Genomic DNA, 26,989 nt, shown 5'->3' with positions numbered 1-26,989 from the left:
ACTTGGGGAAACACATTCTTAAAAATTCCATTGTGAACAGACTGACAACTAAGTGCTAAATATCCAAAAACTGTTTCAACAAACACAGACATGATTAATATAAAAACAGTGAGAAAGTGTCACTTGTTTCACTGCCGTCCATCCGGCAAATCATCTCTCCCCCGTAAGCATGAGGTCAACAAGCCTTCCCTGTTCCTCAGCAGCCCCCCCTCCCTCCCCAATATATGACGACATCAGCAATGAACAGCATGTTTACCCTGTAAACCAATGATATGACCCTCCCCCGCATAACAATCTCAGCCCCCCCCACCCCCCCTCCCCAAAAAAAGTTATACATCATTGCAGATAAAAGACAACAAATAACACCATCAAGAAGTTCACCATCAAAAAGTACTAACGGTCTTTCCAAACACAGGACTAAATGACTTTAAAAAAGGGCAGAAGAACGAACCGAAACCAGGTCTAACAAGACTGTTGATCCTCCTCCCATTGCCTCGCACCAGTCCTTGTAGTGGTCGCGGTGCACGGGCCGCCTGCACCTGGCGTTTGAACAAAGGCGAAGGGCGCCCTCGCCGCGTGGCCCGTTGTTCTCAGGTCGGGTCTCGTGTTTAAAATGGTCACCGGAGCAGCAACAACGTGAACAACGAGTGCCTGTCAGCAACATTAGACCAGTGCACCCAAAGAGGTGCAGGTCACGGCGTCTAGAATGATAAGGCCAGTGAGGACAAGTAGCAACGTGTAAAAAAAAAAAAAAAAGAAAAAAAAAGAAGAAAAAGAAAGAAGTGATTTGTCCTTTTGAATAGTCCTGGAGTGAATGCATCACACATAGGTGCAAACACAGACACACACGCGCACACACACACACACAAAGCGCACACACAACGAGCAGCAGTGTCAGAGCTCGGGCTGCTTGGCGTCTCAGACATGGGAGAAAAGAAGGACGCGCTCCTTTCTTGACCACTGACGGAGGAAATGCAGAGTGGAATGGTGTTGGTTGCTTTGCAGATGCCTAAGCATGTGTGTGTGTGTTTGTGTGTGTGCGCGCAGCAGCACAGATCTGGTTGACTGTTAGCAGGTCATGTGGTACAACCGATTTGTGGGTCACTCGCTGTCAGAGAGGGTCTCGTACTGAGACATGAGAAGAGGCTTGGGCTCCTCCTCCCAGGAGCGGCCCTGTGCGGGCCCCGGGCCCCCCAGCTGGCCGGAGGAGGGCGAGGGCGCAGACACCGTCCCGCTGGGGAAACGCATTATCAACGGGTTACACGGGAAGGGCGTCGGAGTTGAACCTGTGAAGAAAGCATAGAGGAAGAATGGTTGACTTGGACACATTTATTCATTTTACATTAACCGCTAATTATCAGCTACTAACTCGTGAGTTTCATACCAGTGGACGAAGGCCGATCCTCCCAAACGCGGTTAGTAAGAGGAGTTCGTCTGTTGCAGTCTCCTTCGGAGTGGACTGAGGACACGGAGGAAGGCCTCTCCCCCCCGGACAGCCCCGGTCCCGGAGACTTTGCCTTCCGGCCGTTAGAGCGCCCGCTGCCCTTTGAGGACTTTCCCCCACCTGCAAGCACAAGAGAATTCAAACCTTCAGCACAACAACCCTGTGCAAAAAAATGTCCTACTCCAATTTAAACACAACACAACAACAGAGTCCTTCAGTAGCTTTCTTGAGTCACTTTAATAAATTATCGTTTGACCAAAGTCTTCAAGGAAGGATTACCGGGTCATTTTTAATGCGGAAAAGAATAAAGATCGGCGAGTCAATGCGCCTACTTTGCACATCGGGGACTCTTTGGTCTTGGTCTCACCTTGTGAGAAAAAGTCTTCAGCGCGTCCCTCGGCCACAGGCACTCCGGCAGAGCCGGCCGATCCCATCTGGTTAGCGGCGCTGGACGGGGAGCGCTCCTCAGGCTGATCATCGTAATTGCCCATCAAGGCCTTTCTTATAATGGCCTCCAGGCCTATGGAATTACCCGGCGTCTCTGGAGCTGGATGGCAGCGGACACTCACCGGTCCTGCGAGAGGAAGCGGAGCGTTTAAGAGGGAGAAGTGCAGGTACACAGAATGCGGTCAGCAGCAGGACCAATGGGCACAAAGCTACTGTGGTGATACAGCAACCAGAGCAAGAAGAGGGGGGAGGCAGGATAGTTTTATCTGGGAACACGGGTCAAGTCAATTTCCTGAGTAAACAGCACTATTAACAGCAGGTCAGGGCCATAGACAGTTTCTGTTCATCTTTACGTGGCGCCCTCCTGTGAACACGGGTGGATTGCGATCTTTGCACTAAGACATTTTCCTCCGGAAAGGTGCTGGGACTTTAACCTTGAAACTAAATTGGGCCGGTTCTCACGTTTGAATGTAAAGTTTCACTTCTATCTGCCATCATTTAAAACATTGCCATCAGCCGTTCAACATGATGTAAAAAGAACACATCGCATTTTGTGCCACATTCCAGCTAGTCTTTACATCAAAATAAAACATATACGGTTCTTATCCTTTATTCTAAAGCAAAATATAAACATACTACTTACTTACTAAAAATAAATATGGCATCATAGAATGCAAACAAATGAAAACAAGTGTGTCTTGTCCATTTCTCTGAAAAACCTTTCAGCACCTCTGTTGTCTGTCTCTCTGTTTTTGTACTAACGCCAGAGGACACTGCAGACAGAAGGTTCTTTGAGGCTGCATGGTGAGCGCATGACTCCTCCCACTAGGTTCAGTTCCTGGTGGTTGGCTGACTGTTAGTTGAGGAAACGCTTGATATGCAGTACAGCCCCGCATTGTAAACGTCAATATCACTGCCAATCGTGCTCATTTAATCGCGGCAGACAAATCATGATCATGATGAAATTTTACTAATTGTGCAGCCTTAGGATGGGGTTTAAAATTATTACCTGCAGTTGTTGATGCCGGCATATTGAAGATCTCTGTTCCTGGCTGACCAGCATCTGAAAGTGGGAACAGGGTGTATTTTAAAAATGTCCACTCCTATTTCTAACAGGACCAAGTGAAGTTCTGTGCCGAGAGGTTCAGACTTACTGAAATCACCGTCATTCCCCACCACCGTCATCTTCTTGATCATCTCCTGTTTCTTTGACTTCACGATGGCCGAGGTGCTCTCGGTCAACTTGCTGAAGAAAGCTGGAGGCTGGGCGGCATTGGGAGGCGAACGGGAGCCCATTCTGCAGGAGGAGAAAACGTTACCATTCTGTGGACAATTTATTTTTCAGAAATGGGGAATCATCATCATCATCAACCATTCTGCTGACATTTTTTGCAGGGCTACGACAATGACAAACATTTTGTTTTATCTCTGTACCACATGAGCTGGTGGTGTCAAGCAGTCGAAGAAGACAAACCAGTCAGGCAGAACACTTCCCTTCCTCACTGAAAAACAGCTCAATCATACCACGACTGCCCCTTTCACCCAAAGCTGCTAACAAGCGGAACAATAATGCAACAGGCAGGGGGAACCACGACACCCTCAAGATGAGGTTGCAGATTAAAACTGTCATCACGGGAGCTCTTATTTCATCTGTATATTGTAGCGTGTTGTGGCTGCCATAGATGTTGTATCATTGAACAGTTCTCTAATTGTCTCTGAGGAAGGCGAGCCTTTACCCTTGTTCCCCTTGCTCGTTGGAGTAAGACGCCCCTCCCTGGGCATCAGGCTCAGAGCTGGCTCCAACAGGAGAAACTGGTTCAATGCCATCATTTGACCCACTGAGAGGTGATGTCTTGGTCTGAGGAGGAGATCTGCGGAGGACACAAATACAGGTATATTTACAGGTGATTAATCCTATAGTTCATTATTGAAATAATTTTGATTATTGAACACAAAAGTGAATGCATTGATCAGACATTTCTGTTAATGATTCCTACCGGTCGCGGTTGCGTTCTCCCCCGAGGCCTTCCTGGTATCGGGGCTCCTGTGAGATGGGTGGGGGCTGGGAGGCACTGGGTGGACGAGTCAAGTCCAGGACGGGAGAGCCGTGGTAGCTTTGCTGCTGCTGCTGCTGCTGCTGGCTCTGCCTAGTGTAGTCCTTAGTTATCACCTCCTGTTGACATGAAGACACACGCACGTCTTAAACCTCAAACTGAAGCCAATTTGCTGCACAGATATTGAGATACGAATGCTGTTTGTCGTGTCATCTGATTTAAAGCAGGGAGCAAACTCACGCTGATGTGCTGTGCCAGGGTGACCACCCTCTGGCTGCCTTTAACACAGGGGGACGGGGGCTGTTGTCCTGGAGACAGTCTCTCCTCAGACGGAGGACGGTATAGACCGTGTGGCTCCATCTTCTGTTGAGCTGTTGAGTACACACACGTTCACACGCACGCACACACAAAGATGCAAAAATGAAATCCAAACAAGGGTATTGGTTTGTCGTAAATGGAGACATAATACATAAAAACATGCATCATGAAACTTAACTCTGAACTTATTGTGGATGTGCAATTTAAACATTTAATGTGGCTCACAAGTACATTTACCATACAACACTTTTGTAAGCCTAGCTTCGACCAGAAATTATGCTTGAATTGACTTGTTTTGCATTCTCAGAGAGTCTCTTTTAAAGGTTAAAGATTATTCTGCTCTCAACAGGTAAAAATACAAAAGACAAATGCATTTACTGTACGCTATGAATAAAACAAAGAACAAATACTATCTTAACTCTAAATAGACTCATTCACCCTGAGCCACAAATATAGGAAATCTTTGTTGGACCATTGTGGCAGCCCATATGTGTATTCTTACACATCTCTTGCACTATTTATCCCAACAGTCAATGATGCAATCTGACTGTATGGACTCCCAGAGAGAACGAGTCTCCCGCAGGGAATGATGCTTTGGTTTTTGTTATTAGCGTGTAGCAAGAGCCAACAATAGCATTTCCCTCGTGACACGGAGAACTAGTTGGTGAATGCATGCCAACGTCCTGTTGACTACTGTACGTACAACAGTGGTTTTCAACACATACTTGGACCCACGGTCCATTTATCACTTGCCCTACAGACTTGTCATATGTATGCAGACATAAACTTCCAAAAGGCTCGGTTAAGAGAGATGTGTGTACAGCGTTTGGCATGTGTGTGGGGAAAAGAGTAAAATAAATCAGCATACATTGCAGTGAGTCTTAAACTGGAGAGATTTGGGAGGGGCAGAAGCAGCAGTAACCCCCCACTCATCTGTGGCTAAAAAGTATTTTTCTCGTCCTTCTTTACAACCCCCCCCCGCCTCCCACCTCCTGTGAGACATTGGAGCTCTCTGGGACCTCATGGGAGACCTTAAAGGAAACCTAGGATATTCTTCATGGACAAGTGCATGTTTTTTGAGCCATTAATATTTTATCAATGCTCCATCAGGGCTGTAAGCTTCATCTTCTCCTTTAATCTTAGCAACTGAGTTCTAATTTGAATGGGCTAGAGGCTTAGTTTTCCAGAGGACACCTATGGTGGTCTTTAAGTTTGTGAAGAAAAACCTACATTAAATGATAAAAAATATGGCATTGAAGAAAAATAAATTTAAATCGATCGGGCTGATTTGATAATGCCAACCACCGCAGCGTGCAATAGGCCACAGACTGACGAGGGAAGGTCTGGGTGATGAGGGGGACCCTGGGATCCAGAGCGTCTTACCATCAGTGGCGCTGCTGGCAACAAGCGATCCCGTCTCTGCCATCCTCGTTTCACAAGAAATTTGACGCATAATAATCGCGTTTATGAAGTTGGCCGCAGTCACGGTGGTCTTACCGAGTGCTCGGAGCTCTTGTTCCTGAATGGACATCGCTTTGTTTTGAGTCTTTTCCCTACTAGGTGTACCGCTTTCTCCACGGCCGGGGGGGTTATCCGTTTGGGGAGGGAGCAGGTGCTGGGGCCGGCCGGGGGCCGAGGGGTAGGAGCCCGGGTACATTCCTCCTGGGCTCGGGCAGGACAGCCTGGACTCAGATTTACCGGGGGGCCCGTGCTGGTCCTGCGCGTGCTTGGGTGGACCCCCCCTGTTTTTGCCTCCTTCGCGACCCTGCTCTTTAACTACATTTGAGTCCATGGCAGCTGGGTAGGTCTCGGGAGGCACGCCCGTCCTTTGGAGGTGGCCAGGATAACGTTGGTAGTGGGCCGGGCCAGAGGGCATGGACCTGGCAGGACAAACAAATTGCGATTGGTAAAACGGGAGAAACAAAACGGGAAAACGTCGCTGTGTCGTCCTTGGATAAAGACAAACTAAACTGCGGTTTACCGAAACACGGATGAGCCGGAGTGATCGCTGATAGAAAGGCTTTTGCCCCCCGTGTTGTGAAGGACACTCGGCCTCTGCTGCACGTTCTCCTGGTTGCGGGGGGACACCGGGGAGTGCTGGTGGCTGTACGGTTGGGAGGAAGGTCTCACACTGCTGCTGCTGCTGCTCGCCAAGCTGTGCTCGGTACCTGAGAGGCACAAACGCATTTCACTTAACAAAGGCAATCACTCTCCAAACTACACACTTTGGACGTAGGGCAGTATCTGCTTCACACCTGGTCGCCAGATGGGTGCGTGCTCCACGTTTCCGAGCGAGCCGCCCTTCTCTCGGTCCCGCTCGCGGTCCCGGTCTCGCTCTCTGTCCCTCTCGCGGTCACGCTCCCGTTCTCTTTCTCGATCCCTCTCACGGTCACGTTCGCGCTCCCTCTCTCTCTCCCGCTCGCGGTCTCTCTCGCGGTCCCTCTCCCGCTCTCTGTCACGCTCTCGGTCTCTTTCGCGCTCGCGCTCTGCGCCCTGCATCTTGTTTATGTGTGAGGATCCCACTGCGCAGGAAAAGGTAACGTTGAAACAAAAATAACAGTAAAACATTTTTCATATGTAGCACGGTCTGCTTGTTTGAATGGAATTGTACCAGGTGAGATGGGGGAGGTGGTGTAAGGCCTGCCGGGGAAGGGGGCACTTCCCCTGGGGATGTAGGAGATGCGATCCATTGGAGAACCAGCCGCCCCCGCAGAGGGAGGGACCAGGACAGGTAAGTGTGGCACCTGAGAAAGATCAATGATCCCTGGGAGACAGAGAGAGAAGGGAAGGGTAAATTAAACCATGAAAGCTACCATGTGTTTTGGTTCCAAGGAAAAGTTAAGTTAAACTAAGCTATGTTGTACTGCTAGTCACACCATTGTGTCAATAATGTGAGGAAAACAGGAAGACTCAAATTTCAACTCAAATTACCGTACATTCTGTTTCAAATACTTGCACTTCTTGGTTTGCTACATAATATTGAAATATAATGTAACAAAAACAAACACACATATCCCTCAATGAGCTAAGCAACAACGTTTCAGCAAATAACTTATTTTTATATGCTTGATCCAGTTGAAGACAAATGGATGCCAGTGCGCTGTTGCCCGTTTTTCTTGCTTTGCCAAAATAAATTTAAATAAGTCCAGACAGGGGCGACAAACAAACTTCATTAACTTTCCTTCTCCAGCAGCTTCTCACCACCTTGAGGTAGCAACCCAGCTGACTGCCCCCAATTTGTGTGAGCCAGACAAATGCACCAAAGCTGGGCAAGCAAAATGCATATACAGGAAAACGTCATAACACATCCGATGACAAGTCATCTTCAGTAGCAAATGTGGACCGAAGAAAACACACGCGCTAAAGTGCTGTGAAATCCGTTAGGCTCACCTCGCGGGGCTGCAGAATAGGGCATTTGGAGGGGCTGGTCTCGAGGAGTAAGGCCCCTCAGCAGGTCCGAGCGCTGTGCAGCCATGGCAGCGGCTGCAGGCCACTGGTGCATCTGCTGCGAGGTGATGTAGTCGTTGAGCAGCGTCTGGCGGTTTTCCAGGGCCGCAGTGTCGGGAAAGCCCTGCATGAGGTAGGGGTAGGGATGACCGTACGCCGGGTTGGGCGCGAGGTGGCGAGGCAAGTAGTAAGCCGCTGTGTGTGAAGAGAGTAAGAGACGTCCGTCTGTTATTCAGATCTTATGCGGTTGGCTCTTTGAGATCCGACTGTCAGAATAACTGAAGAAGATTCCCTTTGTGGCTGTACCTGGGTCGAAGGCTATGGGGATTTGACGGTACACGTCTGTAGCCCCGAGACCCTGCAGCAGACGCTCGTAGGTCTGTTGATCCGGAACACTTGGGAGGGGGGATTTGGTGGCACTCATTTCTCTGGGGGTCGGCGTGGCTTTACGCTCCTGAGACGGATTCTTACTGGAACCTGGCGGTTAAACCAAGGGTAAAGAATTTCAAAGCACATCCTTTGTGGTGTGGAGGGTGAACTTTCTTGTTCGCCTGAACACCCACCGTCATGCTGCCGTTGGCTTGCGTCCCTGGACAGTGGGGAGCCGCGGTGGGAAGGCCCGGCGTAAGAGGCCCTCAAGGCGCTTTTGTCCTCGTAGCCCACTGGACTGTGATGAGCCTTGCTTCCCTGCTCTGACCCCAGGGTAAGGGGAGACAAGCGGGCTATGGTGCTAGCTGTACTGACCACCGCGCTGGGCCGCCCCTTTGGCGCCTCGTCGTAGCGGCCCCTCTCGCCCCGCATGTCCATGTGGGAGGGTGCGTTGTGGTAAGAACGTGGTGAACTGGCTATAATGGAGCGGACATCGTGGCGTTTCCCTGAACCAGTTGGCTCCTGCTTCATGGGTGTTCCCTAAACACAACAGGAATTCACCAGTGAATTGTGGCCAATAACAGTCATAACTTGTAATAATGTAAATGTATCTAATAAGAACAAAATCCTTTGGTGTGCGTGTACCTGTGCCATGATGCCCTCCTTGGCAGGCTGTCTGAGCTCCTCTCGGGGAATGAGGTGGATGGAGCGGCCCGCCTCCTTCACCGTGGGCACCATGGCCTCTCTACCCTTCATCGCGTCGGAGAGCGAGCCGGGGCCACGGGGCGGGGAGCCCTCTCGCTTCATCTGCTTGGCCTCCCTCCTCGAGTAGACGTCCTGAGGGTCCAGATGACGAGGTATACCTTAAAACATTAAAAATCATGTCAATCTCATAGCATATTAAAAACAAAAGTGTTCTTATTTTAGTTGAAGAGGAACTGAAGAAAGGTGGAGCAAGGGTTACATCAGCTAAGATGAACCAGTGAGGGATCTGAAAGCAGCTTTGTTCACTACAACTGCTGAGCGAGATGAGACAGGATGGTTATCAGCAATTACTGCGGTCAGATAGACAAACATGAAATCAACACGAAAGTACTGCTGCCAGCGGGTGAGCTCTGGTAAGCCAGCACACTCGGCTTCTTGAAAGGGAAAAAGAACTACAAGCTACAAGCTCTGAAGGCTGTGAGAGCACTGATGAAGTGAGAGCGACAAACTGAGACAAAAAAAACATAATAAACAGCATTATTGTGCGTGCAGATCCAGTTTAAAGATTGATCCTGCAGCCAAACACCTTACAGGCTTTTCTTTATGCTATTGTTTCACTTTGAACTGTGTGAACTGGTTTCTCTTCTACCATGAAAATAAACACCACTGTTTCATCTTTAATGCACATTGATCCAGAGAATATATTTAGACATAAACGTTGTAAAAAGATAAAAAAATAAATCAATGAAAGTGTAATCCTACCTTGTGAGATCGAGCCACGGATGTGATGAGCATCCTTGTAAGGTGTGTGATGAGGACTGTCCCTATCGTGAGGCATGGCTCGACCAATCAGGCCTGAGGTAGGAAGGGAGTAATAGGTAGATGCAAGACTATGGTAAATGATTTCATCAATAAGTCAAATGTGATTAAACAAGGGTAAAAAAGAAAAAGGGATTTATTCCAGACGCCCTTTGCGAGTGTGACAGGGTTTAGGGGGTCGACTCTCACCTTCACAGCTGGCCCCAGAGAGTGGATCCCTCAAAGGCATTCCTCTTGAGATGCCTCCCTCCATGATGTCATACGGACGCTTCAGGCCTAGAATTTCCCCTCGGCCCTCATCTTTAGGGGTCTGAGAAGCTGGGCCTACAAGTTACAAAATATCTCTTCAGCGTCTGGGCAGTAATCAATGAGATCTGATCATTAATTATCACATATATTCCATTTGTTGGGGACGAGCCAGATCTTACAACAAAAAAAGAAGAAAGTAATTGTTGGCAATGGCGTAGAAAAATGTACCGCAGCCAAGCTGCTGTTCTTACGGTCGTATGTGAGAATGTGCCCGCTGATGCCCTCGTAGACCACGTGGCCTTTAGACAGGGCCTCATCCCGTTCCCTCTCGGCTCGACTGGCGCCGTCCTCTGTGATCAGACGCGTTATGGTTCCCTTATACAGCACATCCGCTGGCGTCCCCTGCGGCAGAGAGTGGAGACATACTTGCACTTAATCAGGAGTCTCTTTTTTTTCAGCGAGGACCAAAGAATTATTTTCGGTCAAGATAGGACTATTTTCAGAACCGCCTTTACATTACAAAGTCGCATAAAAATCAATCAGTCAATGGTGAAAATAGCTCCCCAAACACGCTCATCCTTGTTAAATGCACAGGCTTGGAATGAATAAACACATAAGCCCACAATTGGGTTTGGTTAGATAGAGTCAAATACATTAAAGTTGTACATTAATGTTGAGATAGCATTCAGAAGTAAACTGTTATACGTTGCCAAAATTGTCTTTATAGGGATAAGCACTATCAATAAACTTTACAGTCGATAAGACACTACAAACAAAGCCCGTTGTTAGATAGCACAGTGCTACTTAAAAGAATAACTAATGTCTGTTCTAAAGATACTTCCCAGGTACTTTGGAAGGAGTTTAAAGGCTCAGAGGTCAAAAACAAACCATACGGATACTTTTATGACACAGATGCAGTGCAAGAGACAAGATAGTCTTTGTTTTTCTTATCAGAATGGTTGAATGGAAAGCACAGTAAGCAAATTAAGAAACATTTATTCTGTTTCTTGAATCCAACATGATAATAAATTAAACAAGCAGCTCTGAAACACAAAGTAGCACAATCTGAAGAACAACAGATGACAACAGTCGGTGTAAGAACTGGACCCACTCCTCTCTCCCCCTCTCTCCCCCTGCCTGTGATCCCATTTTGCGTCTATTTCCAAGAAGGCCCGGGTGGAGGTTGAAGGCCATAACAGTAATGTTTCTGTGTAATGGGGTGCTATGTTAACAGGATCAGGTGGCTCCGGCTAAAGCTGTCCTTGTCTACTACCAAAGAAAGCGCAACATTGATCTATCTGGGTGCTAATCTTGCTCCAGGCCAAACAAACAGATGAGCTCCATTATACTTTATCTCGTTCCCCTTCTCCTTACTAATCCATCATCGTGGATAACTGCACCCCTCGACACTCGCTCTCTCTTGTGCTTCAGTCGGGTGTGACATCGCAGTGAGCATATCAAAGACTAGGACGAGCCAGCGTCTAAAATAAATAGATGCATAAAATGGGGAGGAGGTGCGGTACAGTGTGTACCTGTTGCTAGGGTGACAGCGTCACACAGAGCTGTGGTTATGTCACGGCACCAGGGAAATCCAGCAGCCACAGCACTTTGTTTGCCAAATGACGACTGAACAGACCAGAACAGACCTGCTCTCTTTCATCATAAGGACTAAAATCCAAAGCCCAGGTACACAAAAGCTACTAGTTTCAAACAGCAGGGGCAGGGGCCAAATCAGTTTGGGAAAAACTAATGTCTGAGTATCAGCCAGATTTACTGCTACGATCATGAACTGTGACACACTTTAGCATATTCAGTCTCAGTTTACAGCCGAGGGTCTGACAGATGCCAAAGCAAAACACATTAACCTGATTGTGCCACTCGGGTGATCTGAGGAGGAAAACCACGGGCAAAATTATAATTTGTTATCTCCTTAACCTACATAATGGCTCATTCACCATGGATGTTTTTTAAATGACTATAACTGACTGACTATATACACAAAGGCTGTTCAGAGGTTCTCCAAATAAAAGGGGAAGATAAATGTTTGCCAGCAGTCTGTCGTAATGCACTACTCAGATTTCAACAGTCAGCATAATATTCATAACACACTCGAATCCGGATTGCCACACCGAACACAGCAATAACAAACTGCACATATAGAGATTCTGTTACAGTGACAGGAACCCGCCGTCACTAACTCAGCTTCAGCTGTCAACAAATACACAAGCAAGCAAAACATTACTGTTAAATTGTTTCATTCTCAAAATCAGAATGGGTCAATATAATGTGGTTCTATCTAGCTGTACAATGTAGAGTAAAATTACTTAAGAAAATATAAGCACCCACAGCACAAAACTAAAAATGGCTGCACATTTGCCATTGAAGATTTGTCATTGGGTGTGTTATGACGTTTTCCTGTTTCTTGGATAGGATTTTATCCTAACCATCAACAAAAAAAACCATTTTGGACATTACTACAGTTTTAACAAGAGCCGCACAAGACTCACCTGAGTAATGGAGCCCCCTCGGTAGGAGATTGATGAATCTGGATGCATTCTGGTCCCTGGGATACCCTTAGTGATACTACCTCCCTGCACCGCTGGAATAGATCCTGTGAAGAAAGCACAGTGTGTCAGGATACTAAGAGTACTTGAAATGCAACGCAATCATTGTAAAGAAAAGGATTGCAAAAAGCCTGTGAGCATGGCTGGAATCAAGGCACATGCTGATGTATTTCCAGCATTATTCATAACTCCAACATTGTCTTTACATTGTCTACTAATGCAAGAGTGAAAGCATGAATTTGTCAAGTTCCCCTACTTTGTACAAAAAAGGAGAACCGTGATAAAACACCTCGGGCAGTAACTGCAGCTTTGAATGTCCTTGAGTTTGCGTCTGCCCGCTTTGTACACATGGATCTGGGCAGTTTATCCCATTCTTCACATCCTCTCAAGCTCTGTCAGATAAGATTAGCTTCAGCAATCTCAACTCGCCACTGATTTCCAGTTGAGATTTAAGTTTAGCCTGGGCCACTCAAGTACATTCAGAGACTTGTCCTAAAGTGGCTCCAGTGTGGTCCTTGCTGCGAGCCTCAGGTCACTGTCATGCTGAGAAGGTTAATCTTTTCAGCATGACAAAGCTGAACCAAACATGTGGGAGAACTCATGATTTTACTTTGTTATTCAAGGCCATATGGCACAGCAGTCCCATTTAGATCTGATTGTTTTCCAAGATGGATGATATAATTCTAAATTCCCTAGAAAGGGAAAGGAGACTCAAAAGCAAAAGCAAAAGCAAAAGCACCAACACCAGTTAATTGTCAAACAAAAGATACAGGGAGCTACGCACCACGTCCAGCGGGGCTATCATGAGGCGACCCCTGGGATGAAAGGTTGTCTGCTTGAGAGGATGAGCTGCGAGGAGACAACTGTTCCTGCTTTATGACGGGAAAAGCACCTGCTGCACAGTTTGTAAAAAAACACAAAGGACAAACAGAGGAACAATAATTAGAGAGGTTTCTATGGTGACGCACCAGACTTGCAGCAATGAAGAAGGTAGAAATGGATGGCAGTAAAAGTAAAGGAAATTTGAAGTGCACTAGACACCCTGCACATTTTTTTCTTTTTACTTACCCACTTTCCTTTGATCCATCCAGGACAGACCCATCTGCGTGGGGGTCATCTTCCCATGGTCCAACCCGTGAGCTGGGCTGTGCAACTGCACCGGGGTGCCCTGAAGAAACAACGGGTGTGGTCACGATGGAGGTCATAGACTCTGTTCCATCGTTTCTGCAGGCAATATAAGGGCACGTAAAAGCCGTGGGTTTTCATGTGTGTGGTGCCATACCTGTGTGATGGAGCCCCCTTGCTTGGTAGAGGAAATGAGCGGCGGAGGCTCTGGCATCGTGAGGGGTCTCACTGCTGCTAGCCGTCCACTGTCCTGTGGCAGGTTGGAGAGTGAGGGGTGGCCGGTTTGCTGGAACGCTGGAAGGCAAGAGAGAGACGATGAGGTTGTGGGGTTTTTGTTAAACGTTCTTGTCATAAATTACTCAAGGCAAAGGACACCCGAGGCTCGTTGAGACGCCGAAGGATGAGCGGGCCAGGAAAGAGGACTCACAGTTGAAGTGCAGCAGGTGTTGGTCGTGACTGATCTTGGCCATGTCTCGCGGGGACATGGGGTAAGGGGAGAGAACCTGTCGGCCCAGGTTGGAGGTCCTCAGGTCATCAGGGCCGAGCGCCTGCTTCTTTGCTTCACCGTGCGGGGAGAAAGCACGGGACTTTTCTGGAACAACAACAGACAGAGTCAGGACCTGAACCACAACACCCAGTTAGACCTGCGCTAATCCAAGAAGCGGCCCTTCAGCCGCAGCCTCCTGCTCTAGTCAACAACATCGGCACCAATGAGATTGTTGTCTGTGAGCACGTAGAACACCCTCACGCCACTTCCCAGCCAGGGTGCTATCATCAAGACTGAATTAAAATGCCAATATACACAACAGGCCACTGCTAATGTTTCAAAGTGCACACAGTAAAAGAGGAGATGATCACCCTGCAGTGTGATTAACGTGTTATTAAAAAGGGAATGTTGTGGCAAGGGGTGAACCTACTTAATCCCTGCAGGAGGGTCAGTAACCACCTCTCGTTGCCTTCCAGCTCTGAAGGGACACAAACACACCACAGATCATCGCATCCTCACAGATTTTACTCTCTCACACAAAATAAATTCATGCACGAACTGCAAAGACACTTCGCTATTGTTGCAACATGGTGCGACTTTTGTTTTCACCAACAGCCAAATGGTGTTAAATAGTAGCAGCAATGTAGCTTAGAAATATATGACACCTTCCTCCGAGCCAGATAGTGCACAAAGAGCCTTTTAAGTCGTTTCTCTTTTCTAAAAATGCAGGGGAAAGTGGGTGCCGTTTGGTAAGAGTACACAGCTGCTGCGTCGTTGTCAGGACGGTTGCTTAAAGTATGACACTACTTTCAGAGACCCAAACTCCACAAGCTCACAGTAACTGCACTGAACTAGACTATATTCCCTTCTGGGTCAATAGCAATACCAGATCATTAATCAGTTCCCTCCACGCAAGTGTCCCAGAAACACTTGAATACCCTAAACACTAGAGAACACAGAATCAAGGTTAGAGCAAGTAGCAGGGACGGTAGTAAAACTAGATCAGATGCTACTAAAATGGCAAATTACGCAGCATTGAGTTCCACTTTCTTTCAAACTATTCCCGAGTCCTCTGCTCATCTTGTGGTCATGATTCCAATCATCTTTCATTCAAAAACAACTTAAGCAATGTAACATGTTGACACGCATGCGGTAGAACAGGCAGATTACGGATCAAAGAGAAAGAAAATCATGGCATGAGAATTGAGACCAATGCTGGAGATTGTGGCAGGGGTTCCGACAGTTGTAACTAAACTAACTTCCGAAACATCCTATACCATCTCTCAAAACTATTTGATTGGTCAAGTATTGATGCGACGGGTGAATTTGGCAATGTGTCGGCTTCGTTTGGGCTTGGTGGAGGTGTGCGTACCATCCTTGTCGCTGGTGGAGGGGCTGCGCGAGCGGACACGAGGACTGCTGCTGTGGAGAGCCTCCCTGTCTCGGTCTGCCTGCAAGGTGTAGGGCTGCGGTTTGCCTGGCTGGCCTGGAAGCTGCTGCTGCTGCTGCATTTTGACCTCCTGAGATGACTCCCCATGAGCCATGGTGATCTGTTGTTGGTACAATGCCAGGGCATGAGGGGGCAACACTGCCTTGCCCCCTGCGCCCCGCTGACTAGCTTGCATGGAGGCTTCTGGCATCTAGGATGAGGCAGAGAAAAAAAGTTACAATCACAACTCGCGCATAACGCTGGCACGAGCCTTCCTAGCAGCTGACATATGGTTAGCTACGTACGGTATCTGATAAACACGATAGCTACTAAACATCTCTTATTCCTTTGTAAGCTCGAGTTTCTCTAACGCCTGGGATCTAATTTCTTCTCCACAAAGCATTCTTCCCAATCATTCTCCATCCGGCTGTCTGATTTTATACAAATGTGACGTCACAATTTCACCTGCTATACTGTTTTTGCTGCTAGCAGAGAGACGGCAATAGCATTGATACCACTGTAATGGATGTGTGTAAGTGAGTGAGTGAGAGGAGTGGGCCAATCACTTACAAAACACCAACTTGGTCAGAGACACTGAGATACTCTTTAGCCATCTGTGGTGTGTTGGATGAGTGAGAAATGAAAGACACAGTTCAAGAAGTGACTCACAATAGGAGGTATAGCGGCAGCCCTCTGTTTGAGCTGTTTAAGGTCCATGGGCTTCTGCAGCGGGGAGGAGATGACGCCATCATGTGTGTAGTTCAGCAGACTCGGCCGTGGCGAATTCATTCTATGCACACGGAGAAAGAAAAGTTTGTGCCTTCTCGTATTGGCTTTGCCCACTTGATCCCGGAAACATTGCATTAGAGTTCATAGATATTTATATTTTAAGTAAAAAATGTGAAAATATTTCGATGGCAGAGGGTTTCCGTCCCACATGCCTGCCTGCCACATCCTGCAGAGGACACAAACCCTCAGTCATTTAAGTGATCAAATGATGGTGATGGTGTGTGACTAGTGTGTGTGTGTGTGTGTGTGTGTGGGGGGGGGGGGTAGAGTGGGGGGGTGGGGGGGTTGTGTGCGTGTGTGTTGACAGAGTCTGATACTGGAAATTAATTGCAAGTAAAAATCCATATATGTGTCTCTCAAATCTATTGAAAGCACACATAATACTCAGAATCAGACAGACACACACTTTGATGCAGCACAAAAGTGCAAACACACACACACACACACACACAGTCCCTTTGTTTGCTTTGGCAGTGAGGGCAGCTTTTCCCCCGGCTTTGCTCCTGTACAGTGTAGCTAGGCAACTAACAACACTTGAAAACCCCTTGCTGCTGTCTTTTCTTGTATCCGCTGTGGTACACCACAGTAGTAGGACACAAAGTAAACTACTGCCCAAAAGCCCTTCCACACAAATAATCTGGATGATGCCACCGATATGACAACATCAGAGAAATAATAGCAATACACAATTAAAAAATCTAAAAAGGTGAGACACTTTGAAAACGACTTGCAACTAAATCTCTTGCTACAAACTGACCTGTTCTTGTCTGGGTTGTCCGTCTCCTCCACTTCATCAGCGCTGCAAGTGGCACTAGAGTCACTGTCCCCATGGGAACCGGTCCTGGGCCCGTGGTCCTTCCGGGAGTTCTTGCCGGAGCTTTTACCTTCTTCCAATTCTGCAGTGGGAGGTTTTTTATCGATGGCATCGCTGGGTGAAGTCGGCTTCAGCTGCTCCTTGCTGGGCTCCCCTGTCTCAGTCTTTATCTCCTGCTTGATGGCCGACTCTGCATCTTCCTTGACTGGAGGTTTCTCATCACCGGCCTGGCCCACGTCTGAGCCGGCCGCCTCCTTGTCCCCAGTGGTGGAGCTGCCCTTTGACCTACTCGAGCCTTCCTCCTTAGCCTTGCTGTCCTCTGATGAGTGTGGCGAGGGCAAACTCTCCGTATCAGAGCTGTTGTTGGCTCCACCTGGCAGGACGGAGGACAAAAGGAAACACACGTCAGACGACAAGACAGGGCTTATGCTGCGAGTTGTATCCCTTTGTCTTTATTTCACCCTCCCTCCCATCTCTTTCTGCTAGACCAGATTCTTCACAGTGCCAGTCTTCTACCTAATCAGGTTTCACTGTACAATAAGGAGGAACTCAAAACCAATTGGGATGATGGACAAAATCCCCCGGGGCTTCAGCGCTCTATTGTCACTGTGCGGTCTACATTGTCTACTTCCGTCGACAAAATAAAGCTTTAATATTTGTCAGTTATTTGTAATTTCAGATTACTTATAAATATAGAGTATACAATTATATTGCTTTAGAAGATAATTCACAGTTGATAAATGGAGGTTTAAATAAAGAGCCTTTTGATTTTATTTTGGCAATTAGCATTGTAGCTCTTGGCAGTGATGTACCTTCTCCATCTTCAGGGGCCTCCTCCTCATTGCCACTGGCTCCTGAGGCCTCCATTTCCTCCTCCTCTGCAGTATACGGGGCACTGGTCTCCTCATTCTGCAGGGCTTTGCCCTTGCGACGGGCCTTTCGCTCTTTCTCCTGGGTCAAAACAAAAACACTAAATAAAAACAGCCTGGGGAGGCAAAAGAATCTGTAGAAAACCCCTTCTACAATCCCATAGCTTGGTCGTCCACAAAACACACAAATTATTTCAACTGTCCCTGTGTTTACCGATTTCATTTTATGCTGCTGCAGAATCTCATCCAGTTTCTGCCTCTTCTTGTAGTTGAAGTAGAAGTTCTTGCACTGTGACACGGTTTTGGAGCCAACCATCTTGGCGATGGCGGACCAATTCCTACCATACTGGAGAAGGCCTGGAAATAACAGATGGACAGGCAGAGGGATTAAGATAGGACAGGAACAGAGGCAGCTGCACATTGTTGACATGGGGGTAGTTCGGGACTATGTCTCCACTCACGTATCAAATTATATTCTCTTTTCAGTTGTAAAAAAAAAAAGATGCAAGCTGGGAAAAGCGCACTCGTTGTAAAGATGAATGAAATGGTTATTTTGGTTTATGTACCATTATCAATACCTATACCTTAAAACTCAATCTATTCAGGTGCAGAGAATGGAAGTCTCAATGATACGTCAATAGCCATCAACATCTGTCTCTGCAATAACTGTTAAAACATTATCACAGCATGGAATCTAGTTTAAGACACATACACACACTCCCAATAACAGCATGGCTCACAACCACAGCTTCCTAAGTAGAGACAGGGAGAGAGACAGATCAGAGGAGTAAGAGCGGGAGTATGGTGGCTGGAAAACGTCGCTCATATCGATGACATCACCAACCATCCCAATTGGGACCGCACGGTGTCAACTCCTGACTGACTATGATGTGACCCAGTTCCAAGAAATCACGGTCTTTTACCGTCGGCCACATGATTGTGCCTTACGGTCTGCGGAGCCCCCGCTGGGCCGCAGCCATGATGGATCCACCCGTCACTAAACAAACACACGTACACAGCCGATCACAGTACGAGTGCTCAAAAAAAAGATGTACAGAACAGTCAGTGTGTAAAAGTGCAAGTGAGTGAGAAAGATAGATAGCGTAGACTTTGCTCCAGTTTCCTCCCCTCTCACCCCCCCCAGTCTGCTGTTAGCTAAAGGCAGCTCATTAACAGTGTGTGTTGTAAGAGGCTTAGCTTACACCACCCACTTGTTTCCTGTGCCAGCCTGACAGGTCCTGGCAACAGGACAGCCTCTCAAAGGGGTGGTGAGGAGGGAAGGGAGGGGAGTTATTAACAGGCACAGAGCCAACCCCTCCTGGGACAACCTTGGACATGGGTTCAAAGGTCTCTGCATCTCATCGCTTAATGGAGGCAGTGGGACAACAAGTAGGAGTTGGAGCCAAAGGAGAGGAAGGGACAGCTGTTAAGCAGAGAATTTGACTCCAATACAAACGCAGTGGCTGAATTATAATATAAATAAGTAATAGCTGCAATAAAAGCTGCTCGGTTAGTTGTTTAGAAATGTACAATGAATGTATTTATGTGAAATTAGGAAGATGTATGTAAACAAGCCACGCAAAATGCGATTAAGAATGCCAAAAGAATGTTTCCAAAAGGGCCGGAACGCTGTGCAACTTCCCGCAGATGCGGGGAGACGTACAATATTCACTGTCATGTTGAGAATTTAATAATGTTAGTATTAAAAGAACTACCATAACAATCAACGGTGATCTCCAAGTCTGAACTGCTGGTGTCTAAAAGCTGCTGTGCACCTACAACCTGTCAAGTGTTAAAGTGGAAGGGGTTTTTCAGCTAAAATATTCATCGCTGCCACTAAAAGGCATCGCCACGAATGCTCCTCCAAGGAAGAAAAGCGTAGCGAGCAACCTGACATGTTCCAAGGGTCCGATGCACATGACTGACACTTATTAACCTTTTACAGCTGCCTCACGAGGGGGGGGGGGGGGGGGCGCAGACTAGCACTGAGGGTTTGTGTCCTGTATGGCACACAAACACGCTCAGAAAAACCAAAACGGCACCATGGTATAACACACACATTCAAACGAGTAAAACAAATGCTGCTGCACCCACTGCACGGGGACCAGTCTCAAAGAAATGAGTTTACAGAAAGTCAAAGGTCACTTTGTTGTGACCTCTAGCCACGTCCATTTTTGTCATTCTACGCAAGCACTAGCAGTACAATCCTGAAGCCGCTCTGGTTGACTCTGGGCCTTCGTTGCTGGAGGAACGCACAAGGAGCAAACATCCAGTCAGCAGAAGCGATACTGAAGCAGGTGGTCACCTCACAGCCAATCACAACACAGTATTTCCACTAGCTCCTCCCAGGGAGAGTCAAATCAACACCTGGTGCAGCCAGAAAGTGGTTGTTCCTGTCTGTCACATGCCTGTCGGTCCAGCGGTCGCCTCGGGGCCCTGCCGTGGATCGCCGTATCAGACGGTCTGATCTCTAGAGGAGCCGGCCGGGAAGCTCTTCAGGGCCGGGCCTTCCGATCCAGAGCGGAGGAGATGAAAACAGCTCAGACTCTGCGCTCTTCCTGCCAGCTGGCTTGTTACTTGAGCCGGTGTCGAGTTGGTTCGCTCCAAAACAGCACATGCTCCTGCCCCCTCTCCCCTCCTTTTCCTCCCGCTCGGTCCTCCCTGAGCTCCGGACTGTTCTTCTCCGCCGTGTCGTTCCCCAATGGCGGTCGTCCGGGAAGACTTCCACAGGAAAGTGGGACTGTTGGGCGGTGCTACGTGCTCAGCCTCGCTCTCCCCTCATCTGATCTCTTCTCTATCTCTCTCTTTTTTTTCTCCCTCCCTCCCTCCCTCCGTCCGTCTCTCAGTACGTCCCTCCCCCTACCTCAGTCTGCCAACAGGCTCTCTCTCGCTCTCTCTCTCTCTCTCTCTAATACTCTAGCACACAGATGCAAACACACACTCAGGCAGTCCAAGAGAGAGCAGTGAGACAGAGGCAGTCCAAGAGAGACAGAAGGGGGGGAGGGAGGGGGCAAGAGAGAGAGAGAGAGAGCGAGAAGCGCCCAAAGAAAGGAGAGAGCAGAGCTACTGAGCCAGAGTATAACAATGGAGAAAAGCAAAGGATACAGAAGTGGAAAGTAAGCAAAGTGAGAGAACGGGTGAGGCGAGGGGGGAGGGGGGAGGCGAGAGGGGATCAGTTGATGTTGATACCATGAGAAGGCATAAAGGCTTTCACATTTTTCCTGACTGACCCGCTTATCATCTTGAATGTGACCTCTGAGTGAGTGAATGGGGAAAGAGGCGCTTGCCAACTCTTCCACAGCCTTTGCCAATCAGGTGCACATGTACACAGCTTGGTGCACACACAGTCAACCTTTTTCGACACACATCTTGCCTGCGCACACACGACTGGTGGGTTAAGGAGAGGCTTTACAAAGACCAGCCGTCCCCCGTATGAAGTACCAGTTTTTACGCACAGTGAAGACGAGGGATCTGAGGAGGCAAAGCTGCTGCCGTGCTGGAATGCCAATCTGGGGCCAGGGCACCATCAATTTATTCAGATCTGTCTGGCTCAATAGGATAAACACATCAGGACACCTAAGCCACTTTAAAACATATATGTCAAGCATGTCAAGAGCCACATGGCAAGCTCATTCAATACCATGAGGAAATGGAGTGGGAGGGGGCTATGATCGTGGAGCATGCGTTCTTAGGAAGGGAATCCCCTTCGGCAGGTGTGGGGGTGGTTGCCAGAACCGGAGAAAAGGGGAGAAAGCAACTCCTGCTCTTTCAGGCCTTCAGGACTGTAAGTAGCACTCTGGGGTTGTGGTTACATAAACCCTTCATAGAAGCCCTGCTCCCACCAAGCTGCCGGGCTAATCCGGTGGGATGGAGAGCCCCACTAATCCCACTGCGAGAGAATGGAACTGAAGACATTAACCAGGATTACTACACGGGACTGTGTTCAGGCCAGCACCAGTTTCGCAAAAAAAAAATTAAATAACTCTATAAGACACAAACTCACATATACATACAACTCCCAAATCGGAAAAGACACCACAAGAAACGCAGGAGACTGATGGGTAATTGCTAACCAAATGTGGTTTTAACATCTCACTCAAGCTGCTTGCTTGCAGCAGGCACTTTGTCCGATGTGGAGTACAAGGGAAGACAGATTAAGTTAGTCAGATGCAGAACTGAGAGTCACACAAAGAAGGATGACTCATCATCTACTAACCGCCCCAACGCAGCAGCCACCGTGCACTGAAATTGCCTTGTTTCGAGTACAGACAGCTCGACAATTCAAAACAGTACATGGCCACCCAAGACCAATATTTAATAATACATCAAATAAAATAAAAAAACATTTAAATCCACTGCTGGGACTGACATTTGGCAAATCAAATAGTCAAAAATAAATAAATATTACCTGCAACAAAATCCCGTTTAGAGGGAACGTGTAAATCTAGCTGATGAGAAGAGAATCAACCCTCGATCTGGTGCAACACATCAGTGGGAAACTCCTGACCCGAAAAGCAGCACGCATACAAAACCCTAAAGATGAGGAGCGGATTCTTTCACTAACTGAGACTCGTGGACTGCACGCAACCAACAGTGTCAAAACACACTTGGAGCCCCGGCGCTAGGAAAATGGGCGGGTCAGCAACCTCTGTGAATCAGCCACAGACCTGCAGGTAATCTTCAGTCATGTCGAGTTAATGACTGCCGCATTTGCAGGGGGCCGGCTGATAAGAGGTAGACTTTACAGCCTGAGTGATAAAAAAAAAAAAGACAGGCCGCTTTGACCCAGAGAGACTCGGGGAAACAGCTCCAAAGAGCAACGGGTCCAACCCTGGCAGGCTGACACATCAGAGCAGAGACACAACCTAGCAGCACGTGGCGGTCGCTGCCTCACAAACAGGAAGTTGCAACCGCATCACTCGTTAAAAGAACAGTGGGTGAACTGTAAAGAGTGTTAATTCCATCGGCAACTTCAGAATAACACACAGCAGCTAGAATGCTTTGATACTTCGCGGGGAGAAGAAAGGTTTACACTTCATTACCCTTTTTGGCAGTTTCCATCTCTTCTTCAGTCCAGCGAGAGCTCTCATTCATTTCCAGGTTGGCTGCGAGAAAAAAAAAAAATAGAGAAGCACAGAGTGAGAGAAGGCGGGAGGAGGGGGGAGTGGGCAGTTGCCACAAAATCAGTTAGGGAGTGACAGACGAGAGGAAAGAAGAGAAAGCGAGAAATTAGAATAGAAAAAAGGACAAGAGGGTGGGGGGCAGGCCAGCTCGTGCTGCTCGCCACAGAGGCACTTCGGCGTGGGTCGCTGGGGACTGTTTGTTTTAGATGGAGGAAGCAGGAAATCCAAGGAGAGAAGTCAGTTAATGATTATAGACAAAACAACTGGGTTCTTTTTCCGCACAACCCTCATGCCGGGCCGACCGGGCCTCCCTGACAGCACGGCTCCCTTGTCCTCTATGAGGACCGCTGAAGGGCACCGTGGGCCGGCAGGGGAACAAACTGTTGGGGGGGGGGGGGGGGGGGGGGGGGAGGCTCAACGATGAGCCACAACGGTCCGAGTCACCCTGGGGTATTCCCTGTGACTAAAGAAACCGCAGCAAGCACACACAAGTGCTGAAACATCAAAATCAAAAATACCTGATAGCCTGCAGCAGAACATGGCTGACTTGCCATCTGTGAGGATACAAGGAGCTAAGCTGGGGAGGGGACTGCTGACAATGAATATTTCTTTTTTTATCTTTTGCAAACAGGTGGGATTTAAACTGCGGCTAATCATATGCAGCCACAACGTTTTGATGTTGGGGTATCGTTTTATGAGTGTCACTTTGAAAGAGAGAGCGCAAGACCGAATGGGAATAAGTGGACAAAGACAAAAGGAACAACAGTGCACTCTTGTGGTGCGTGACAAGGGGCAAGAAGTAGACCAAAGGTGACAGTCTATTCAACCAATTAGAAATCCCCTAAGCTTCCTTATTTTCTATAACAAACAGTGTGTTGTGATGCCTGTGTGTTTATTAGCTGTGTTACAATAGTTTAACTGCTATTCATTTCACCCTCTCTGCATAAATACACGTGCCTGCAGCACGAACGTTAAATGGATTTAAACGTTAAAAGAACGGCAGACACAGGAGCAGATTGGCGCTACTTTGCACGGCACAGAGACTGACCCAGCTCGTTGTTGAGTGGCGGCGTGGTGGTCTCGTCCACTTCGCTGGTCATGGAGCGGGTGATTCGGCCCTTGCGGCGCCCCTGGCTGTTGGCCGTGCGTCGACCCTTGAAAGCCACGGCGGGCTCTTTGTCCTCGGCATCTTCTCCGGATGTGTCGTCCCTGTGTGAGAAATGTCAACACGGTCGGCACGTTGTCATGCAACCTTTTTGCTAAAATATGTGCAATGCTGCTATTCAGTCGGTCCCAGAAGCAGCCTTTACATGGCATTGGACAGGACAGCGCTACAAACTTTCTGGCCTGCATGACGACAGGTTATAATAATAATTTCCCCGTCTTTTCCCCACAGAGATAATTTATCGAGTGTCAGCACAATGGCAAGCCAGGAGACAGCCACGGAGTTTGAACCCACTGGTCCTCAATTCATCTTCCCCCCCCAGCACCATTAATCTTGATGAGAGGAGCCGGTGGCTCTCTAAATATAGGCGGGCCAACTGTGCCAGCGACAAGCAGGAAGCAGAGAGCACCCACCGGGAGGAACAAAGTCCCCTGGACCCGCCTCGGAGCAGGCAGTCGGTCAGCAGTGCCCGGTCTTCTTCAAGGCCGACACCATAAAAATGACCTGCTATAATTGAAGCGAGTGCAGTGTACAGCCTAAGCAGACGTCATAATATAGTACATACAGGCATAAGACTGATTTATTCATCCACACGCAAAGTTTTAAATGTACAGCAAGATAGTCAAGAGGATTTCTCCCACAAAAAAAAACTCCTGACTGAAAGAAGTTAAAAAAGGAAACTTGGCATCCAATTGGGAAGAAGAGGCGAACGGAAAAACAGCTGTTTTGGTAGGGGTAAAAAACACTTGAATTCACAGTAAAACGTGGTGGAATGTCTGGCTGGAGGTGAGAGAGAGCTCAAGGGTTATAGAATGATCGAATTCACAGAAAATGGTCCCTCCCGCCAAAACGCACTCCTACTCCATCTGACCTAAAGCAACTATAAAAAGTGTGTTTTGGGGAAATGGGGGGAAGGGAGAGTATAGTTGCTGCTGTTAAGGTCTTGCTCAGACCATCTGGCTGCATCTATACTTCACTCTGTCAACATGCTTTTTCTAATGTTTAGACATGGAATGTCGAGAGGTCAGTGGCACGGGTGAGGACTCGGGCAGGAAGGTTTTTGTCAGTATTAATAACTCACTTCATTCCATCTTCCTTTTCTTCAGGTTCATTTTTTTCTTCATCCCGCTCTCCCTCCTTCTCTTTCTCCTCCTTCTCCTTGTCCTTGTCTTCCTGGCTGCCCCGGTGCACTTGTTGTTGTTGCTGCTGCTGCTGCTGCTGCTGCTGCTGCTGCTGCTGCTGTTGTTGTTGTTGTTGTTGCTGCTGCTGCTGTTGTTGCTGCTGTTGTTGTTGTTGCTGTTGCTGCTGGCCGTGCTGAGGGAGTAGAAACAACAAAGCGCTCTGTTAAAACAACACCCTCCCCTGTAACCCGTTTACTTAAAACACATACGCCGCAATGTATGGACGCACCAACTGGAGAAAGGGTTTTATTTTGTTTGCTATACAAAGTAACTTTCAGATTGCTCCAATATTTTTCATTATTTACCACCAACAGCTTCTTTTTCTGCCTGTAAATGGTGGGAGAGAAAGCACTTCCTGCAGCAGATCTAATATCTAAAACACTTTTCATACAAATGTACTCTGACCATCCAGCATCGTATGATGTGTGAATGTTTTTTTTTTTAAATGAGAAACCGCAACATGTTTAAAATAACAAAACAGTTTCTATCTCAATGCTTCAGAAGTACAGAATAGTTCCTACGCTAAAAAAATCCCTTTTATTCTCTGCATGGACAAAACAGGATACGAAAGTTCAAAAATATGCTCTTTAAGCATCCAGAACCACTTCCTCCCCAGTTTCCTGTCTGTCTGGGCTTTTTGGTTGAGAGTTCATATTAGAGTAGACTCGCATTGTGACCAGAACTCTGCTTAATATTGCCACAGTAAATCCAATCACAAGTGTAGCTACTCCACTACAGCACTGTATGAGAGCAAGCCTTAACACGGCTGGAAACACATGAAGCTTTGCATTAAGCTATTACTTATTCCCGCTAGCTGTCCATTAGCCAGACATAATCTCCATTAGCATTTGAGGTCATTCTGACACATTACACGGCAATTTCTGCTCCTCCTCTCCCGCCACCTCCCACTGAGAGCACGCTATTACTGCTATCGGCTCCCCGAAAAGATGTGGAAGCAAAGCGGCGGGTAATGAGCAGCGATTTCTTTGGGAACGACATTGTCCTCGTACTCACAGGAAAAGGTCGGCAGTGAATTAATGCAATATTTCTTTAGCAGCCAACACCATGAAGTTTAACAGCTATCACCTGATCTGAGGCAAAGTAATAACTGGGAGCTCATTAGCAATAGAAATTAAAATGAAAAAAAGGTCATTATGGAAAGAGTGGTGACATGATGGGGTTGAGCAAATTGTGGCAATCGATCAGCATGTGTGTCACCTTTGCTGTTTTTTTTAACTTTTCATTAAGTTTTAACTAGCTCACTGCCTTCAACACTCCATCCAAATCAATCCTCGGCTCTTGATGTGTATAGAATCAGAGGAAAAGTCACAAGTTACATTCACTGTAGATGAGAAAACTAGAAGACGGGTTTTTGCTGCTAGTTCCCACCAAACTAGTTTAATAACAGGGAACGGCATCAGGCCTGGAACGCTATGACAGGAAATAGAAAACAAGTTTTTCCTCCAACCAACCAAATCATATTAGTCAGCTGAGTTACTGCAGCAGTCTTCTGGGTATCCTAGCGACAACAACAAAAAGTGTAAAGCCTGCAGTGCAATTGGACTTTGACTTAAAGCATCTTTTAAAACTA

General features: G+C 47.5%; 1 protein-coding gene across 6 annotated transcripts in view; it reads right to left on the bottom strand.

Annotated features, from left to right (window-relative positions):
* Positions 1-743: 743 nt before the first annotated feature.
* ncor2 (nuclear receptor corepressor 2) overlaps positions 744-26,989 on the bottom strand; it is a 60,598-nt gene continuing 34,352 nt past the window's right edge. For 3 of the 6 annotated variants that reach the window (XM_037483045.2, XM_037483048.2, XM_037483047.2), the window contains exons 15-47: positions 25,299-25,531; positions 24,101-24,261; positions 22,972-23,034; positions 18,144-18,286; positions 17,873-18,011; positions 17,004-17,433; positions 16,127-16,247; positions 15,401-15,668; positions 14,459-14,506; positions 13,969-14,133; positions 13,699-13,835; positions 13,485-13,584; positions 13,201-13,311; positions 12,360-12,463; positions 10,104-10,254; positions 9,793-9,927; positions 9,547-9,639; positions 8,725-8,942; positions 8,274-8,619; positions 8,017-8,187; positions 7,654-7,905; positions 6,875-7,027; positions 6,519-6,785; positions 6,245-6,431; positions 5,761-6,143; positions 4,186-4,316; positions 3,889-4,064; positions 3,628-3,762; positions 3,046-3,188; positions 2,901-2,954; positions 1,812-2,018; positions 1,385-1,564; positions 744-1,286 (exon numbers count right to left, since the gene is read on the bottom strand). In XM_037483045.2, coding sequence (XP_037338942.2) covers positions 1,102-1,286; positions 1,385-1,564; positions 1,812-2,018; positions 2,901-2,954; positions 3,046-3,188; positions 3,628-3,762; positions 3,889-4,064; positions 4,186-4,316; positions 5,761-6,143; positions 6,245-6,431; positions 6,519-6,785; positions 6,875-7,027; positions 7,654-7,905; positions 8,017-8,187; positions 8,274-8,619; positions 8,725-8,942; positions 9,547-9,639; positions 9,793-9,927; positions 10,104-10,254; positions 12,360-12,463; positions 13,201-13,311; positions 13,485-13,584; positions 13,699-13,835; positions 13,969-14,133; positions 14,459-14,506; positions 15,401-15,668; positions 16,127-16,247; positions 17,004-17,433; positions 17,873-18,011; positions 18,144-18,286; positions 22,972-23,034; positions 24,101-24,261; positions 25,299-25,531 — 5,790 coding nt within the window. In that variant the 3' untranslated portion in view covers positions 744-1,101. The remainder of the gene's footprint in view (positions 1,287-1,384; positions 1,565-1,811; positions 2,019-2,900; positions 2,955-3,045; positions 3,189-3,627; positions 3,763-3,888; positions 4,065-4,185; positions 4,317-5,760; positions 6,144-6,244; positions 6,432-6,518; positions 6,786-6,874; positions 7,028-7,653; positions 7,906-8,016; positions 8,188-8,273; positions 8,620-8,724; positions 8,943-9,546; positions 9,640-9,792; positions 9,928-10,103; positions 10,255-12,359; positions 12,464-13,200; positions 13,312-13,484; positions 13,585-13,698; positions 13,836-13,968; positions 14,134-14,458; positions 14,507-15,400; positions 15,669-16,126; positions 16,248-17,003; positions 17,434-17,872; positions 18,012-18,143; positions 18,287-22,971; positions 23,035-24,100; positions 24,262-25,298; positions 25,532-26,989) is intronic. The other 3 variants (XM_037483049.2, XM_037483050.2, XM_037483051.2) reach the window with 3 other exon arrangements.

This window comes from Pungitius pungitius, chromosome 5, assembly GCF_949316345.1.
Source record: "Pungitius pungitius chromosome 5, fPunPun2.1, whole genome shotgun sequence".
In the NCBI taxonomy this organism is placed as follows: domain Eukaryota; kingdom Metazoa; phylum Chordata; class Actinopteri; order Perciformes; family Gasterosteidae; genus Pungitius; species Pungitius pungitius.
The sequence above is the reverse complement of the archived record's forward strand: the minus strand, read 5'-3'. Positions and strand labels throughout refer to the sequence as shown.